Source organism: Salmo trutta, chromosome 35 (genome assembly GCF_901001165.1).
Source record: "Salmo trutta chromosome 35, fSalTru1.1, whole genome shotgun sequence".
In the NCBI taxonomy this organism is placed as follows: domain Eukaryota; kingdom Metazoa; phylum Chordata; class Actinopteri; order Salmoniformes; family Salmonidae; genus Salmo; species Salmo trutta.
The window spans coordinates 31,072,660-31,092,684 of record NC_042991.1 but is presented as its reverse complement, the minus strand read 5'-3'; the positions used below and the strand labels follow the sequence as shown (position 1 = coordinate 31,092,684).

Genomic DNA, 20,025 nt, shown 5'->3' with positions numbered 1-20,025 from the left:
TTACGATATTGCGATATAAATTTTGCGCTAGGTCGACTGTACCTGTGCCAATACTCCGGTATTTTTCCTTCTATAGCGTGTTCTCCTTTATAAATGGTGAGCCAATATCTTTTCAGCACTTTTATTTCCATGACTGATTAAAACTGGTTTTCTCATGGCTCTCTTGTCCCTCTGCAGCAGACATATAGTGAGCAATATGTTTGGAACATCGAATCGCAATACATATAGAAGCGTAAAAATCACAAAACATATCGTATCGGCACCCAAGTATGGTGATAATATCGTATCGTGAGGTCCCTGGCAATTCCCAGCACTACTAGTTTTCGTAGAATAACTTTTCTATATTTGTTATTGTACTGAAATTATTCTTTTTAAAAGCATTTTTGTGTTTTTATATGTCATTATTTGTTTACTGCATTATGTTTGGTTGATTAGGAGGTAGCATTGATTGAACTGGGTTAAAGTTCATGTTATGAAAAATAAATACTTGAATCGGTACTCGCCGGTATCGGCCGATCCTCAAGAGAAAGTACTTGGTACTTGGAATGATCAGCAAGAGTTGGTAACGGTGCACTTCTATAGGAAATGTATATTACATAAGATATGTGTGCTTCTAATTGAGCTGGTTTTGAGCTGGCGTTGAGATTGGAAAGTCAATAGAGAGGAAGCATAATCAGTCTCTCTCTCCCATCTGTCTTTTTATCTCTCTCTTTACTAAAATCCATCATCCTGGTCTCGGCGTGACAGTATCAGCTGCCTCCTGGGACCACTCAGATGGGGGATGCTTGGCGGTGAGTCCCCCTGCGCCCCAGAGTCCAGTTTGGGTGTTGAGGTGTAGCACGGACCCATCCGACCCATCTGCAGGCCCGTCATGTCCCTATGGGCAGGGTTGCTGGGGATGAAGCTAAGGCCTGCCATGCCCATGGGGGGGCTGACCCGGTCCAGGTGGGGGTTGCTGGTGCTGCTGGGGGACTGGGGGTCAGCGCTGAAGTACAGTGTGGTGCTGGACAAGGTGGTGTTAGGGCAAAAGTAGGGCTCGGGGCTTTTCCCAAACAACGATTTGCCCTCGGGCGAGCTACGCTTGAAGGAGTCAGAAACCGGCGACTCCAGCGGGCTCTCTATGTCCTCCAGGCTGTCCTTGCTCTCCTCCTCGCCCTCGCCGGGCGTCTCGGCCGACGTGGGCTCATCGCTAGCGCTCTGGAACTCCTCCTTGCAGTCCGAGAGGTGCGCCAAGCCCCCTTTCATTCCTTGCGATTCAGACACTGAGGCCCCGGAAACCCCGTCGCAGCTGCCGCCGCCTGCTGTGGTCGTCCCGCCGCCGCCCGTACTCTTGGCCTCAGAGTTACAATAGGACTCGTCCACTTCCAAGATGGCCGCCACACTGCCAGAACCATAGGCGCAATTAATCTTCCCCAAGTCACCGGTTTTTAGTGCCAAGCGAATCAGGAGCCAGTGGTGGTGGCGGCAGGGGCATGAGTTACCCAGCCTGGGACCACAACTCCCAGGATGCTCCAAGAGGGAGCCGGCCACGCCTGAGAGGGAGAAGCTGCCGTGGTTATGCAGGGAGGGGGGGGCAGCCTGGGGGAGGCTTCTGACACCACCCCCACCCCCCAGGGAGTAGGAAGACTCGCCCTGCTCCAGGCCCTCTAAACAGGTGGAGCCCATGTGGTGGTTGTGGTGGCCCAGGCGCTGGCCCTTGCCCTGGGCGATCTCGGTGGACTTGGGGTGGAGGAAGCGGTAGTACAGGACCAGAGAGGTGGTGCCTGGAGTAGGGAGAGAAAAGAGAGGGGGAGACTTAGAAACACGCAGTGTAGTAAAGGGTGGGATTGAAAGTTCCCTATGGGAAACAGTAAAAGTTGGTTGTGTCTGAAGCTTGACATGGTGCTTTAAAAAAAGGTCCTATGCAGCCATTTTTATCTCAATATCAAATCATTTCTTGGTAACAAATAAGTACCTTAATGTGATTGTTTTCAATTAAAATGCTCAAAAAGAAAGAATTTTGCTAGGACTGTCTGGGAGTGGTCTGAGTTGGGAGAGGAAAACTGAAAACCAGCTGTTATTGGCAGAGGTTTGGAACATTCTTATTGGTCTGTTAACACATTTACTGTCTGGTGATGTCATAACAGCAGGCTAAAACGCCATCCCACCAAAACAGGCTGAAATTTCAGGCAGTCTTTTCAAACAGCTCTTACACTGAAAGGGCATTATCATTATTTTCACAATTTCACAGTATTATTACAACCTCATAGTGTGGTAATATATATATATATATATAAAACACAGAAAAATCACGTTTTTGAACCTCACTGGTCAAAATAACATTTAATTTATACTCCGTCGGAGTCTGTCTACAGACATTCCGACGGAATGTAGTCGCTTCCATTTTCCTTTTCGCAGAACTTTGACCCTGTCAGAGTGTCTGTTGTCATGGTTACCAAACAGTAGTTAGGTTGCCATCCAATTTGCGACAGATTTATGTGAATATTCTAAAATCTGCATTAAAAAAAAGCCAAATAAACTGCATACATTCCCGAGTCGTAGTGGGAGGACCCCACACCATATAATTTAGGGACTCCCAAGTTTACTTCGATACGATGGTTATTATACAGTACCAATATTTGCACATAAAGGCAATTCCACCACCATTTCTCACAAAATTAATTTCAGATACACAAAAAGATCCCACCTTGTCTAGCGTTTTTTTTTTTTACAATTTTATTGTATCTTTTATAAACAATACAAAACAAACATACAAACATCAACTACATCACACCTGCCCAGACCCACTAGCACACACTCCCATCTCCAGTGCCACCATCTTTCCGCCACATGGCCTGAAACTGCACCATTTTGTTTCGATTTTTCCATTGTGTTAATGATGGTGGATTGATTTATTTCCAAGATGAGTGATGAGAAGAGAACCGTCCAACCCATTGGGTATCTCACTACACCCCCAAATGCCATGTGTTGAAATATGTTCGAGAGATGGATTCAAATTAAGTTGACATTGTAATTCTGACAACCAACTTTCTAGCTCCGCCCACAACTTCCAGACTTCCTAGCGTTCCCAGAAGGATTATTGAGTCATTATTCGTTTTACACTTAAGACATGACACTGCCGTTGTGCTGCAGAATGTGTGAATTTTGTCTATTGTATAATACATTCTATAAATTAGCTTATACTGGATTAAGCTTACATTTTGTGTTAACTATAATTTCATTAGTTATGCTGCAACTTTCCCTCTATCTGGTGCCAACATCAGTTCTTTTTAAGTCTTGGTTCCAATATTTTTTTTTATTTCACTACTTTTTTTCTAAAAGATTGTCAGCTGGATATGCTCTCTGCGAAAATGTGTATACATTACCTATCATATGAATATCCTTTTCTAACTCAAATAAGATTCCCTCAAGGTTGCTCTGATGTCCAAAAGATTTCAAATAGAAATGTTGTGATGTGTAACTTAAGTTGCATATATTTGAAACAATCTACATTGGTCAGCCCAAAATTACTTTTTCGTTCTGGCATGGAAATAAATGCATTTCCTGTTACCAAGTCATTCATGTTTTCTATGCCTTTAGTTTTCCATGTGGATCAATTTATCGGTGAATTCTGAAAAGCTATCTAAAGATTGTTCAATAAGGTTGTGTTTTTAGGAAGTGATATTGGTGCTCGTAGAATACATTATCTTCCATATTTTTTTTTTTATTTAACCTTTATTTAACTAGGCAAGTCAGTTAAGAACAAATTATTATTTACAATGACGGCCTACCATATTGTTATAGTGTTCTTAATTATTAAGTTGTTTATGTTCTTAGCTTTATCCTTTCAAAATAAGACAAAGATTCTGGGGATGAGCATGAGCTTGAGAAATGGAACTTTATTCCATTACTCAACAATATGAAAGCAGATCTAATTAAATGGAATAAATCTTCCCATAAATCTTACAGGCAGAATAAACCTCTTTAGAATTGCATGGCTGTCAATGATTTTTTATTTATTTTCTGTAATACCAATTACCCCACCAAAGACATTCTTTAAAAAAGTATACTCAGTCATAACATACTTTATATGAGCAAATAAAATGTATAGAATAAAAAGTTTTACGACTTCCTAGGTCTCAGGGTGGTTTTAACCTCCCAGACGTGGAATTGTATCAACTCGCTACCAACGCACTAAAGGAGGAACAATGGGTACATATCAGATTTTGTTTTGACAACATTTGGAAAGTTTACAGACAAATGATCCGTTTCCATAAGGCCTGTCATGCCATGTTTTATCCAACATGTTTCACTAACATCAGCTGTGTGCAGTGTGGTATCCCTCAGGGCAGTTGCATTAGAAATTATTTTGCCACTTGTTTTACAAGAACCTAAAATGACTATGCATGCTGATGACTGCACAATGTACACATCAGCACCTACAGCCAGTGAGCTCACTGAGACTCTTAGAATGGACTTACAGTCAGTGTCAGAATGGGTCATTAATAATAAACTGGTCTGAAAAAGAATTGGATTTGGTTAAAAGCATTACCTTAGACCTAAACCTCAGCTGGAGTTATGTATAAAGGGTATGAACATTGAACAAGGTGAAGAAGCTGAACTCCTAGGAGGAACATGTCAGTTATCATGGTCAAGTCATATTGACAGAGTTGTTGTAAAGATGGGGAGAGGTATGTCTGTTAGAAAATATATGCTGTGTGTTTGACAAAGATCAACTGTGCTAGTTGTTTAGGCTCTGATATTGTCCCATCTTGATTACTCTCCGGCAACATGGTCAGGTGCAGCAGAGAAAAGCAAATCTGCAGCTGTCAAAACAAAGCAGCACACCTTGCCCTTAACTGCACACATAGAACTAACATCAACAACATGCATGATAGTCATACATACACTTCAAACAGACATGCATATCCCACCAGACAGCACACTTTCTTCACAGCACCTAAACTGAAAACAGATGTACTGTCGCGCGTCGCTCAGTTACGTATAGAGCCATGTCATCGTGGAATGCTCTGCCACCAGAGGTTGAGGCAAAAAGCATGTTTAGCTTAAAAAAAAAAAAACATATTGTATCACAGCGCCTCTTCTCTTTATAAATAATCAAATTTAACTGTAGTGTATATAAGAATATATGAATAGTGTTTAAATAGTATTTTTGTTGTCTCTTGGTGTCTTTCCTATATACAACTCTTTTTTTATTTCATGTTGTTCTTGTCTTACTGTTCTGTACTTTGTCATGTATTATGTGGACCCCATGAGTAGCTGCCGCATGTGCAGTAGCTAATGAGGATCCTAATAAAATAAACTGGCATAAAAAGGTTGGATGAAAACCTGGTTTGTGACAGTAACAAGACTCTTCTAGAAAGTTCACCACTACCTTGTAAATAATGATCTTATTGTAAGTTTATTTTCTTGCAATACTGACAATTTTTTTTAGCTAAAGTTAAGACATTTTCAGCTATGCTCTATTTGAACTGGCTAGCCAGCTAACAAGCTAAAAACATACCAAAACATCCTTTAGGAAGTTGCTTTTAGTTGCTAGATAGTTTCTTTTAGCTGCCTGGCATGACATATACAAACAATTATTTTGAAACGAATGGGTTTATTGGTGTTAAAATCCAGTAGTTATGCTATTTGGATGACCAAGCTGCTGATGTCATGTAGAGGCTGTCATTTTTGTGTTTATACTTTTCATAACGACAAGTTGGTGTCGGACAACAATAGAACATTTATGATGGTCACTGCGACAGCCGTCTACAGCATGTCAATAGAACAACTGCAAGCCAGCCCTTAGATAGACTATATATCCCTTACAACCATGAACATTACTAAATCTGGGATATTTGAGGTTGCTCTGGTAGTAGAATTTGCCCTAAATGAAATCTAAATTTGAATATAAGAAGTAGGCCTACTTGTTTCCTTTTAACACGTAATAGGTTTAACTTTAGTTTTATAATAGCTCTTTTTAACATCCTCTGTTCTGTGCACACACCTCAGGCATAACCTGGGGGTTAAAACTAAATTCTACATTAGAATAGGGAGACTCCAAAGATTGACTCACCAAGCAGGAAGCTGCACAGCACGACGGTAGGGAGGGTTATGCTATCCCATGATTTCTCACTGAGGAAGTCTGACGCTGCCACTAGTAGTGTGGCATTCTCCAGTAGCATGGCCTATAGGAGAAGAGGTCAAACGAGAGGTCAGGAGAGTGAACAAATAGCCAGCCCCCCCCCCCCTCCAAAAATATACAACTCATCTCAAAGACACAGGGGTGAAGGCATAAGACAAGGCATGACAACGAGCACCAGGAGATTCAAACAGAAGTCAATCAGAACATTCCTAAGCTGCACACTCAATTCAAATTAAACCAATCTTTATTGTCCCCGAAGGGCAATCCTCATCCTCCTTGTCATCATACTTACCACGTAGAAGCAGGAAATTGAAACTGAACTAAATCTGAACTAACTAATATCTTTATTGTCCCCAAAGGGTAATTCAGTTGCTGCGTATGAGTTTACCCTCTATCGAGATTCTTCTCTCTCGTACGTACCAGGTAGAAGCCGGCCATGCGGAAGCGCGAGGGGCCTTCTTTGACATTGAGGAAGAGGAAGATGTGGACTAATCCCAGCACGGCGTTGAACAGCCGCCAGCGCCATGGGCCAGTGCAGATATCGGGTTGCTGGGCGACCAGCCAGAAAGACGCTGTGAGCCAGTGGAAGCCTGGAGGTCAATGTAAAAATACATTATTCCACAGTGAATTAGACAGCAGAGCACTACTGTGGTGGGAATACAGAGTGTGTGTGTGTATGTGACAGAGAGAGGGTGTGTGTGTATGTGTGTGTGTGTGTGCATGTGTGACGGAGAAAGAGAGAGACAGGGTTTTGTGTGTGTATGCACGTGTGCTCAGCAGGACCAGAGGGAACAGAGACAGAGGTAAGAGGTATTGTGCATCGTCATGCAGGGGGACACTGGTTGCCAAGAAACTAGCTTTGAAGGGCGATACGTGTTGTGAAGATGCCTTTTGTTGATTTGTTTACTTATAATCAAACCTGAGGCTTTGATAATTTGGTATAATGCATGTAGAGGTCAATTGTAGGTCAAATCAGTTTATTCTAAATTACCATTTTGATTGGTTCTGTTGTCAGATGATTGTGAAGCATCTCAAATCTGCATTATTGACTACAATCGAGTTCTGAGTAAATACTGATGCTCAAGGAGTTAACAATAACTATCTCTCTCTACCTTTATACGATCATGCCGACCAGAACCAAACTGTGCTGGCCTGGCTCAGATATTCTCTGTTCACATTGTCCTTTTCAGCAGGGTTTCTAGCAACTATGTGAATGCTTAACCAGGCCTGCTCAGTACAGCTTGGTTTGGCTTGGCTTGATTTTGCTCAGTCGTGTGAAAAGCCCTCTAGTTTCTCCAGTTGTGCACTGCTCCCTCCCTCCCTCTCTCCCTCCCTCCCTCTCTCTCTCTCTCTCTCTCTCACCTGCCACTCCGCAGGTCCACCAGTGGAAGTAGCGGGCGAAGGACATGAGGCTTGCCACCCGGGCACCCAGCATGCCCGCCCTCCACAGCAGCTGGCACAGCAGGGCGGCTGGGGGCATGGCCAGGTGCCCTGGGCGTATAAGGCAGCACGCCCGGCTGAACAGCACCAGCGCCCAGGACAGCGACAGCAGGCACAGGCCGGCGCATGCTGCCACTGTGGAGGCGGATGAATGGGGAGAGGGTGAGAAAGAGGGAAGTATGGGGGGGCGGGGGGAGTGGGGGGAGAGAGAAAAGATTAGATCTTTTTTACAGAACAGGTTTTTCCATGACAAAAATGACCAATTACAAGTTTGTTTCTTAGAGATTTTCTTTCCTTCCTATTTTAAGTGGCTGACTATAACCGGCTTCCATTTCACTTCTCAACAAGGTTCCCATCCTGATTGTAGACCTTTATAGTCCCAGATGAGCTGGCATGATCTGATGGACAGCGCCGTTTGATCTGATGGATTGCGCCGTTTGATCTGATTTCAATGAAAATTCCAGAATGTTAGGGAATCCTCAGTTCTTTAGGATATGACTGTATATTTCGGTAACAAAATTACATGCAGTGCCTTCGGAAAGTATTCATACCCCTTGACTTTTTCCACATTTTGTTACGTTACAGCCTTATTCAAAAATGGATTAAATAAAAGTAATTCCTCAGCAATCTACACAATATCTCATAATGACGAAGTGAAAACAGGTCTTTAGAAATATTTGTACATTTATTCAAAATAAAAATACCTTATTTACATAAGTATTCAGACCCTTTGCTATGAGACTCAAAATTGAGCTCAGGTGCATCCTGTTTCCATTGATCATCCTTGAGATGTTTCTACAACTTGGAGTCCACCTGTTGTAAATTCAATTGATTGGACATGATTTGGAAAGGCACACACCTGTCTATTAAAAGGTCCCAAATTGACAGTGCACAACAGAGCAAAAACCAAGCCATGAGGTCGAGGTACAGATCTGGGAAGGACACCAAAACATGTCTGCAGCATTAAAGGTCCCCAACAACACAGTGGTCTCCATCATTCTTAAATGGAAGATATTTGGAACCACCAAGACTCTTCCTAGAGCTGGCCACCCGGCCAAACTGAACAATCCGGGGAGAAGGGCCTTAGTCAGGGCGGTGACCAAGAACCTGATGGTCACTGACATAGCTCTACAGTGTAGACGGGAGAACCTTTCAGAAGGACAACCATCTCTGCAGCACTCCACCAATCAGGCCTTTATGTTAAGAGTGGGCAGACAGAAGTCACTCCTTAGTAAAAGGCACATGACAGCCTGTTTGGACCATGAAATACAAGATTATCTGGTCTGATGAAACTTTGGCCTGAATGCCAAGCGTCACATCTGGAGGGAACCTGGCAACATTCTTTCTCCGAGTTGTAAAAGCAAGCAGAACAGAAACTGTCTACTCTTTAGTTGGCTGATGTAGCTGGCAAGGTAACGGCTGTTTAATTTATCATAAAAAAAATCTAACTAGTGTTCATTCACAGTGCTGAGCTAGTAGTGTAACTGAGCATCCCAAAGTTGGTCCTTAAAGCTATAGTCTGGAATAATGGTAATTTCAATTATTGAGGTGAAAGAAACACACGCCTATTTAGGCGAGATGCTGGCTAGCGGACTGGAACACTTAAAAAAAATAAAAAGGAGACTCTAGGAGTTCAGATGCAAAAATATTTATGTCCAACGTTTCGACAGACAAGCTGTCTTCATCAGGGTATACCGGGTGAACCATTGATTCTATTCTTGGATAATATCATGTATAAAATGTACACCAAGGTAATTATTTTTGTAAAACAAAATGGGAGGAAGACCTGGTAGAAGCTATTGATGATGATGAATGGATACAGATATACTTGAATGCCCATAATCTCAGACATAAATTACTGCAGTTTAAGACCATCCATAGAACTTACTACACAGGAAACCATGAAGTTTATTAGGCTACAGGCTAAAGATTAAATAAGTTATGATGAGGATGGTGAAAGCGCACAGCGATGAGCTTGATGGTCCTTTCCAATAAATATTGAAGGTCTTATGCTGATGTATTCGGTACATGAACATTTTTACGAAAAAGTACACTTTGTGTGCTCTACGTCATCACGCACTGACTTCTGCAATAAGTCTGTTTGGTGAAAACATACCACTGTTGAGAAAATGTGCATATTTTCTTAATGCGGATTCTCGAATATTCACATGAAAATCTGTCGCCAATTGGATCGAAACCTAGCTAGTGAGGCTAAAGAAAGTGTGCCATATCAATTTAGCTAATCGTTACTTGACAAAAATCAAGACTTTAATATTGTTGTAATGCTTTTTGTATAACAAATATTATGTAAAAAAAAAAAAAAAAAAAAAACGAATTTTCCATTAATCGTAATTAATCACAGCAAATCCTGCGATGAACTCAATTAAATGTTGTTATCGTTTGACCTCCCTATTTCATACATATGCAGGGAAAATGTTACAGGGAAATGTCATGAATTCAGAATAGGGCAGTATAAGATACAATTGTACATCTTCACAATTGGTTGGGTGTTAGACAGCTTTTTTTCTTATTCCCAATCCAACCCTAGGATCGGCTTGTCCACTGTCCGTGGAATCTTATTCTGAAGCCAGGTTTCCGTCCAACCTTTTTATGCGAGTAAAGTACAGGCCTGAGAGTAAACTTTCAAAATGTCGACAAAACAAAATACGCTAGACAAGGTGGGATCTTTGTGTCTGTAAAAATGAATTAAGGGAGAAATATCTGTAGAAAGGCTTTTATGCGCAAATATTGATATAACCATCATATTGAAGTAAACTTAGGAGTCACGCGATGACATTGCGACTCAGTCTCCTGTATCTATGCTGCAATATTCTATGTGCCGTAGGGCTAGGGCCAGTCTGCTATATCTGGTGTAATTCTCCTGTCTTATCTGGTGTCCTGTGTGATCTTAGGTATGCTCCCTCTAATTATCCCATCTCTCTCCCCCTCCCGGAGGACCTGAGCTCAAGAACCATGCCTCAGGACTACCTGGCCTGATGACTCGTGGCTGGCCCCGTCCCTAGTCCACCTGGTTGTGCTGGATACCCAGTTTCTGCTGTTCTGCCTGCGGCTATGGAACCCTGACCTGTTCACTGGACCCCCCCCCCCCCACATGCTGTCTCAACCTCGAATTGCTCAGCTATGAAAAGCTAACTGACATTAAGTCCCGAGGTGCTGACCTCTTGCACCCTCTACATACACTGTGATTATTATTTGACCCTGCTGGTCTTCTATAGACGTTTGAAGAACAATCTGGCCTTAATGGCCATATACTCTTATAATCTACACCCAGCACAGCCAGAAGAGGACTGGCCACCCCTCAGAGCCTGGTTCCTCTAGGTTTCTTCATAGGTTCCTGCCTTTCTAGGGAGTTTTTCCTAGCCACTGTGCTTCTACATCTGTATTACTTGCTCTCTGGGGTTTCTAGGCTCGGTTTCTGTATAAGCACTTACTGACAACTGCTGTTGTAAAAAGGGCTCTGTAAATTAATTTGATTGATTTATTGATTGATTAGGCTAGAGATTAAATAAGTTATGATGAACTTCACAGGGTGGTGAAAGTGGAAGGTGATCAGCTTAATGCTCCTTTCCAATAAATATTGAGGGTCTTATTGTGGTGACATGATCATCAATGCTTGGCTGCCAGTTTGACAAATAAAAAGTATTATTTTAGTATTATTTTTGTAGGCAATACATGTGCTCTAGCCAACAGAGTGCAGATGCTAGAGCGCATGTGCCATAACCAGAGTGGACACACTCGGTATATAACATGTTTTTGTGACAAAACCATCAGTAGAGTTGAAAATGCGATGGAAACCCATTTAACTAGTTTTTTTCCTGTACATGAAAACGTAACCGCAAAATGTACTTTTATTTGCACTACGTCATCACGCACAGCCTTTTATAAGCAACAAGTCAACTTTATGAAAACACATATCTGGTGGGGAAATAAGCATCTTGTTCATATGTGGATATTCGCATGAAAATCTCTCACCAATTGGATGGAAACCTAACCAATGTGATCTAAAAGGCTAAACTGATCGTAAATCAGCACCTCTATTGTGAGACGCTTGACACACACCAGATGGGAGGCCAAGAGCCTTGTGTATCAAGCATCTCAGTGCAGGAGTGGTGATCTAGGGTCAGTTTAAACTTCATCCTAGATCAGTACACTTCATGAATACGGGCCCATACACTAAGAGATGGTCAAAATTGTATTATTACATATATTGAACAAAAAATATAAACACAACATGTAAAGTGTTGGTCCCATGTTTTATGAGCTGAAATAAAAGATGCCTGAAATGTTCCATACGCACAAAAATCGTATTTAAAAAATATATACGTTTGTTTACATCCCTGTTAGTGATCATTTCTCTTTTGACAAGATAATCCATACACCTGATGAAGGTGTGGCATATCAAGAATCTGATTAAAAACAGCATGATCATTACACAGGTGCACCTTGTGCTGGGGACAATCAATAAAAGGCCACTCTAAAATGTTCACACAACACAATGCCACAGATATCTTAAGTTGAGGGAGTGCGCAATAGGCATGCTGACTGCAGGAATGTCTACCAGAGCTGTTGCCAGAGAAGTTCATGTTAATTTCTCTACCATAAGCCGCCTCCAATTGCATTTGAGAGACCACGTGTAGCCACGCCAGCCCAGGACCTCCACATCCGGCTTCTTCACCTGCTGGATTATCTGACCAGCCACCCGGACAGCTGATGAAACTGTGGGTTTGCACAACAAAATAATTTCTGCACAAACTGTCAGAAACCGTCTCAGGGAAGCTCATCTGCATGCTCGTCGTCCTCACCAGGGTCTTGACCTGACTGCAAGTTTGGCGTCGTAACTGACTTCAGTGGGCAAATGGTCACCTTGAGTGGCCACTGGAGAAGTTCACGGATGAATCTCGGTTTCAACTGTACCGGGCAGATGGCAGACAGCGTGTATGGTGTCGTGTGGGCGAGCGGTTTGCTGAAGTCAACGTTGTGAACAGAGTGGCCCCATGGTGGAGGTGGGGTTATGTTATGGGCAGGCATAAGCTATGGACAACGAACACGATTGCATTTTATTGATGGTAATTTGAATGCACAGAGATAGACGAGATCCTGAGGCCCATTGTCGCGCCATTCATCTGCCGCCATCACCTCATGTTTCAGCATGATAATGCACAGCCCCATGTTGCAAGGATCTGTACACAATTCCTGGAAGCTGAAAATGTCCCAGTTCTTCCATGGCCTGCATACTCCCCAGAAATAATACCCGTGGAGCATATTTGGGATGCTCTGGATCGTTTCAGTTCCCGACAATATCCAGCAACTTCGTAGAGCCATTGGGACAACATTCCACAATCAACAGCCTGATCAACTCTATGCGAAGGAGATGTGTCGCACTGCATGAGGCAAACGGTTGTCACACCAGATACTGACTGGTTTTCTGACCCATGCCCCTACCTATTTTTTTAATGTGTCTGTGACCAACAGAGACATATCTGTATTCCCAGTCATGTGAAATCATTAGATTAGGGCCTAATGAATTTATTTAAATTGACTAATTTCCTTATATGAACTGTAAATCAGTAAAATCGTTTAAATTGTTGCATGTTGCTTTTATATTTGTGTTCAGTGCAGTAATTAATAACATATGATTTATGTTATATGTTTGTTTCTTTGTAATTAATTGCCTGGGTACAGTGGTGTCTTACCCGGGGAGTCGAGTTCCACGTCAGTGACGGCCAGGACGTAGGTCTGCAGCAGGGTCTGCGGGAGGGTGAGGACCAGGGCCTCTAACAGGCGGAGGGCAGACACATCAGCCTGCTGCATCACAGCTGCCCCCAGCTCCCCCGCAGTGCCCTGCATGTCCCATACAGACACCATGCAGTCCCACAACCTGACAGAAAGTGGAGACAAAGACCAACAGCTGTGAGACAGAGCTGGTGAGATAACCCAATGCTCTCTAGCGCTAGCCCTATGTATGGCGGTGGATGATGCGATGTACTGTGTGTTGGTGGGATTGTGTAAGAAATTCTGCAATTTTGATATAATGTACAATTTTCTGTGTATCTAATTCAGATTAGATACACAGAAGATTTTAAGATTCCAGGTTTAATGATGGAAACCTCTCAAGGTAACCTCTAATACACATCACTTCCGGTATAGTACTAGAGGACAAATAGGATAAGAGATCTTATTCCTCCAACTAAGAAAATCAATGGCAGAATTCTAAATTATGTTCACTCTGAATTACTCTGAGCTGAAAGGAACTTCTGTCAAATTCTAATTCTGAGCCCCATTGCCTTGTTGTCTGAGTCAGGGTGGTGTTCATTAAGGCACAGTGGAAATAAAACGTTCTAAAATATTTTGTCACAGAAAACAAAAGCAAGCATTTCTAATTGGACAAGTTCAGATAGTACCTCCATATTTCTGTTTTTGTGCCCAGGTGAGGCCATTGTTCAGGTGGGCTCACCTTTGGAAGATGCCCAGTTGCAACACGTGTGTGAGGGTCAGGAACCAATAGTGGTCTTCCCCATCGTCATGGTACCACCTGAGACTCAACACCTGGACCAGTATCCCTGGCAACAGGAGGGCCAGGGTCAACCCCGCCCAATGCGTTTCCTCATTCCATAGGTAGAATCCTATGCAGTAGATCACTGTATAGAACACATACACACACAGGGAAGAAATAGATACACTATTATACTGTTACAAATGTATTATAATGTATCATTGCATTGAAGTACTAAGGTCTATTTACCTAACTACATACAAAATATTTTAGATTACATTCTGATTACAACAATGTTTTATTTTGGTTACATTCTGTACAGTCGATGGTGGGAGTGAATGGTGACACATTCCATTGCACAAAAAGTAATCTACATGAATCAGTGAGTGAGCGAGTGAGCGAGTGAGCGAGTGAGCGAGCGAGCGAGAGGATGGGTGGATTAATGGTACATTTGGAAACAATCCTCTCGCCCTGACTTCCTGGTTTCACAAAAACTGACATGTAAAAACCATATCAAATTCATTGATACTCATTAATTAATGAATTGCCATTTAAAGTGTATGCCTCTTGACCACAAACTTGGCTGGAGGAGAGAAGTGCTCGTTGGCTAGATATTGATTATTTCTGTCACATCCCTTCGGACTGGCTGTCTCCGTTGGTGGGGCCCTAGAGAGCACCTCAGGCACAGCAGTATTTTTATCCGGTTGAAAGCCATCCGTGCCAAGGCCAAAGTCGCTTCGCGCGCAGACAGTCACCTTTGCCAGAGCTCTTGTCATTGATCTGCTTACTCAGGGCTTCTCACATGCACAAACAAGGATGCACAGCACCTGTTTCCAGAAGAACGGCCCGGAGGGGACCTCACCTGCTCCTTTCCAATCAAACATCACCAAAAGCATTTATCTTATTATCGGTATCATTTGCAGCATGCAAGTTGAGTGGATGTAGCCAGCAATAGAAACAAGATAGGACTGTGAGTGATAGTAGCTAAATTGGGTTTGCGAAACCTCAGCCAAAAGCTGTCACGGATGACCATGGATTGGCATCATCCCAATTCAGTGCATGTAGCTATCGTACATTCTGAGAAGACACACTGTAGAAAGGCTAGCCCAACCATACATGTCACCATCAATACATAAAAGGAAACCACAGTCTTCATGAAGAGATCCTTAAACACTTTTAGCGATCTTTGTAATTACAAATCAGTTTATATTTCTCACATGCTTCGTAAACAACAAGTGTAGTTGCTTACTTATGGGCCCTTCCCAACAATGCAGACAGAAAAAATTTGAAACAAAAGAAAGTAACATAATAAAACAACGAATAAATACACGACTAACGATAACTTGGCTATATACAAGGGGTACCAGTACAGAGTTGATGTGCAGGGTTATTTTCTACATTGCATCAAAACTATGAAATAACACATATGGAATCATGTAGTAACCAAAAAAGTGTTAAACAAATCAAATATATTTTAGATTCTTCAAAGTAGCCACCCTTTGCCTTGGTGACAGCTTTGCACACTCTTGGCATTCTCTCAACCAGCTTCACCAGGAATGCTTTTCCAACAGTCTTGAAAGAGTTCCCACATATGCTTAGCACTTGTTGGCTGCTTTTCCTTCACTCTGCAGTCCAACTCATCCCAAACCATCTCAATTGGGTTGAGGTCGGGTGATTGTGGAGGCTAGGTCATCTGATGCAGCACTCCATTACTCTCCTTCTTGGTCAAATAGCCCTTACACGGCCTGGAGGTGTGTTGGGTCATTGTCCAGTTGAAAAAAAAATGATAGTCCCTCTAAGCGCAAACCAGATGGGATGGGGTATCACTGCAGAATGCTGTGGTAGCCATGCTGGTTAAATGCGCCTTGAATTCTAAATAAATCACTGACAGTGTCACCAGCAAAGCACCCCCACATCATCACACCTCCTCCTCCATGCTTCATGGTGGGAACAACACATGCAGAGATCATCCGTTCAACTGTTTCACAAAGACACGGCGGTTGGAACGAAAAATCCAAAATTTGGACTTATCAGACCAAAGGACAGATTTCCACTGGTCTAATGTCCATTACTCGTGTTTCTTGACCCAAGCAAGTCTCTTCTTCTTATTGGTGTCCTTTAGTAGTGGTTTCTTTGCAGAAATTTGTCCATGAAGGCCTGATTCATGCAGTCTCCTCTGGACAGTTGATGTTGACATGTGTCTGTTACTGGAACTCTGTGAAAAATGTATTTTGGCTGCGATCTGAGGTACAGTTAACTAATGAACTTATCCTCTGCAGCATAGGTCTTCCTTTCCTGTGGCAGACATCAAAGCTATGAAATGACACATGGAATCATGTGGTAGTCAAAAAAGTGATAAACAAATAAATATATAGAGCCAGTTTCATCATAGCGCTTGATGGGTTTTGTGAGTGCACTTTTTCCGCATTGACTGACCTTCATGTCTTAAAGTAATGATGGACTGTCATTTCTCTTTGCTAATTTGAGCTGTTCTTGCCATAATATGGACTTGGTCTTTTACCAAATAGGGCCATTTTCTGTATACCAACCCTACTTTGTCATAACACAACTGATTGGTTCAAAACGCATTAAGGAAAGAAATTCCACAAATTAACTTAACACGGCACACCTGTTAATTGAAATGCATTCCAGGTGACTACCTCGTGAAGCTGGTTGAGAGAATGCCAATTGTGCAAAGCTGTCATCAAGGCAAAGGGTGGCTACTTTGAAGAATCTCAAATCTCAAATATATATTTATTTGTTTATCACTTTTTGGACTACCACATGAGTCCATGTGTCATTTCATAGCTTTGATGTCTTCACTATTATTCTACAACGTAGAAAATAGTAAAAGTAAAGAAAAACCCTGGAATGAGTAGGTGTGTCCAAACTTTAGACTGGTACTGTACATACAGGTAAGGATAAAGTGACTATGCAACAGGATAGATAATAAACAGTAGCAGCAGCCTGTATGATAAGTGAAAAGAATTAGTACAAAACGGGTCAATACAGACACTGTAGTTATAGTCCTCTGACTCCGCCTGGTATAGAGGTCCTGGATGGCAGGGAGCTTGGCCCCAGTGATGTACTGGGCCGTGCGCACTACCGTCTCTAGCATGTTGCGATTGGATACCAAGCAGTTGCCATACTAAGCAGTGATGCAGCCAGTCAAGATGCTCTCAATGGTGCAGCTGTAGAACTTTTTGAGGATTTGAAGACCCATGCCAAATGGTTTAATCCTCCGACTGTGTCGGCTTGTGTGAACCATGAGTATTCCTTAGCTTCCTTGAAGCTCTAGACCCGCTCCACTACAGATCTGTCGATGTGGACGGGGACGTGCTCAGCCCTCTGTTTCCTGTAGTCCACGACACCATGACACTGACCTCCTCCCTATAGGCTGTCTCATTGTCATCGGTGATCAGGCCAACCACCATTATGTCGTCAGCAAACTTAATGATGGTGTTGGAGTCATGCACGACAATGCAGTCGTAGGTGAACATGGAGTACAGGAGGGGACTAAGTACGCACCCCTGAGGGGCCCCCGTGTTGAGTGTCAGCATGGCAGATGTGTTGTTGCCTACCCTCACCACCTGGGGGCGGCCTTTCAGGAAGTCCAGGGTCCATTTGCAGAGACAGGTGTTCAGTCTCAGGGTCCTGAGCTTAGTGATGAGCTTAGAGGGAACTATGGTGTTGAATGATGAGCTGTAGTCAATTAACAGCATTCTCACATAGGTGTTGTCTAGGTGGGAAAGGGCAGTATGGCGTAGTAGGATTCGATCTTAGTCCTGTATTGAAGTTTTGACTGTTTGACGGCTCGGAAGGGATTTCTTGTAAGCGTCCGGTTTAGTGTCCCGCTCAATGCAAGTGGCAATTCTATCCTTTAGCTCAGTGTGGATGTTACTTGTAATCCACGGCTTCTGGTTGGGATATGTACATACAGTTACTGTGGGAAAAACGTTGTCGATGCACTTAGTAATGAAGTCGGTGACTGATGTGGTAAACTCCTCAATGTTATCGGACGATTGCCAGAACATATTCCAGTCTGTACTAGGGAAACAGTCCTGTAGCATCCGCTTCATCGGACCACTTCTGTAGTGAGAGCATCACTGGTACTTCTGTTTGACTTTTTGCTTGTAAGCAGGAATCAGGAGGATAGTTATGGTCCGATTTATGAAATGGAAGCCGAGGGAGAGCTTTGAATGCGTTTCTGTGTGTGGAGTAAAGGCCACCTAGAGTTGTTTTCCATCTAGTTGCATTTTCCCTGCATTAAAATCACCGGCCACTAGGAATGTCGCCTCTGGATGTGCATTTTATTTTTGGCTTATGGCCTTATACGGCTCGTTGAGTACGGTCTTAGTGCCAGCATTGGTTTGTGGTGATAAATATACAGCTACGAAAAATATAAATTAAAACTCTTGGTAATTAGTATGGTCTACACTACTGGACATTGGCGCTGAAAATGGTGGACATCACCAACCTGTAAAAACGGAAGTTCTGCTCCTCCAAACTAATCTCGTACATTGCCAGAGGTGAGTTTCTGAAATTCAGCGCATGCAAAATACTTATAAGATGTCCAGAGACACCTGAGTACCTTTGCAAAGTATAGTCACTTGACACGTATGCGACATAGGGCATTAAGTGATACAAACCACACATTTTATAATATGTTTATAGAATTTTCTCTTCTCCAGAAATATGTTATTTGAAGGTCTCCTGAGGCTGTCCTAATCACTGCGTAATTTTCATGCAAGGAGCTGGGTCCCGGTATCTTAGGGTTTAAAGACCACAATGGAACAATGCAAAGCAAGGTTACCGGGTCACGCCACATTCACATTATGTACTTCTACTTAACTAGCTAGTGTGGCTACTTGGCTAACTAGTGATGCTGAACTGTACTGGAATAAGCGCACGATAGACTGTAGCTAAATACGCATTCCGTGAAGCCCATAATGGTACATTTGGTCGACAAACCAAGAGCTCTACCAATGCATATAACTCAGTGAAGGTCACTAAAGCGGTCCAAGGTTTGTTTGAACGTGCTGTGAATGTTCATTTGCAGAATAGAACAAAAGTTAAAGTGGCTAGTATTAGGTGTCCACTTACGCGAGGTTCTTTCGGCCAGTATCACCAGCCCCGACACACCGAAAAGGATAGCTTGGCACCATGCTATCCAACACCCGCTCCGAGCCGCGGAGGGCATCACACGGTCAACGGGCCCAGCGTTTATCATGATACGGAGACGTGGGCGCCGCGAGAACCAACCGGGGACATTATTACTGTCATCCTTCTCCCTCCGTGGATCCGTTACATCCTCGTTTTGCTGGCTGGCTCCTGTCAAAAAATATCTGACGTCACCGTGCGGTTTTTAAAGAGATAGTACAGTAGGTACTGTACGAACTCCCGATGGTCACATTGACCGTGATACATTACCTGACACTTTTTCGCCACCTCTTCTTCGATCATAAGTGGCTATCCTGGTTTATAATCCTCAGTATCACAAAAATGTACACTACCATTCAAAAGTTTGGGGTCACTTAGAAATATCCTTGTTTTTCAAAGAAAAGCTACAAAAATTGTCCATTAAAATAACATCAAATTGATCAGAAATACAGTGTAGACATTGTTAATGTTGTAAATGACTATGGTAGCTGGAAACAGCTGATTTTTAAATGGAATATCTACATAGGAGTACAGAGGCCCGTTATCAGCAACCATCACTCCTGTGTTCCAATGGCACGTTGTGTTAGCTAATCCAAGTTTATCATTTTAAAAGGATAATTGATTATTAGAAAACCCTTTTGCAATTATGTTAGCACAGCTGAAAACTGTTGTGCTGATTAAAGAAGCAATAAAACTGGCCTTCTTTAGACTAGTTGAGTATCTGGAGCATCAGCATTTGTGGGTTCGATTACAGACTCAAAATGCCCAGAAACAAATAACTTTC

General features: G+C 42.6%; 1 protein-coding gene across 1 annotated transcript; it reads right to left on the bottom strand.

Moving 5' to 3' along the window:
* Positions 1-365: 365 nt before the first annotated feature.
* xkr5a (XK related 5a) lies at positions 366-19,593 on the bottom strand. The gene is made up of 7 exons (XM_029734222.1): positions 19,185-19,593; positions 14,043-14,226; positions 13,282-13,466; positions 7,490-7,702; positions 6,548-6,717; positions 6,059-6,170; positions 366-1,763 (listed from the first exon to the last, which is right to left on the bottom strand). Exons 1-7 carry the CDS (start codon positions 19,309-19,311, stop codon positions 715-717), a joined length of 2,040 nt encoding a protein of 679 aa, XP_029590082.1. The 5' UTR covers positions 19,312-19,593; the 3' UTR covers positions 366-714.
* Between the last annotated feature and the right edge of the window lie 432 nt (positions 19,594-20,025).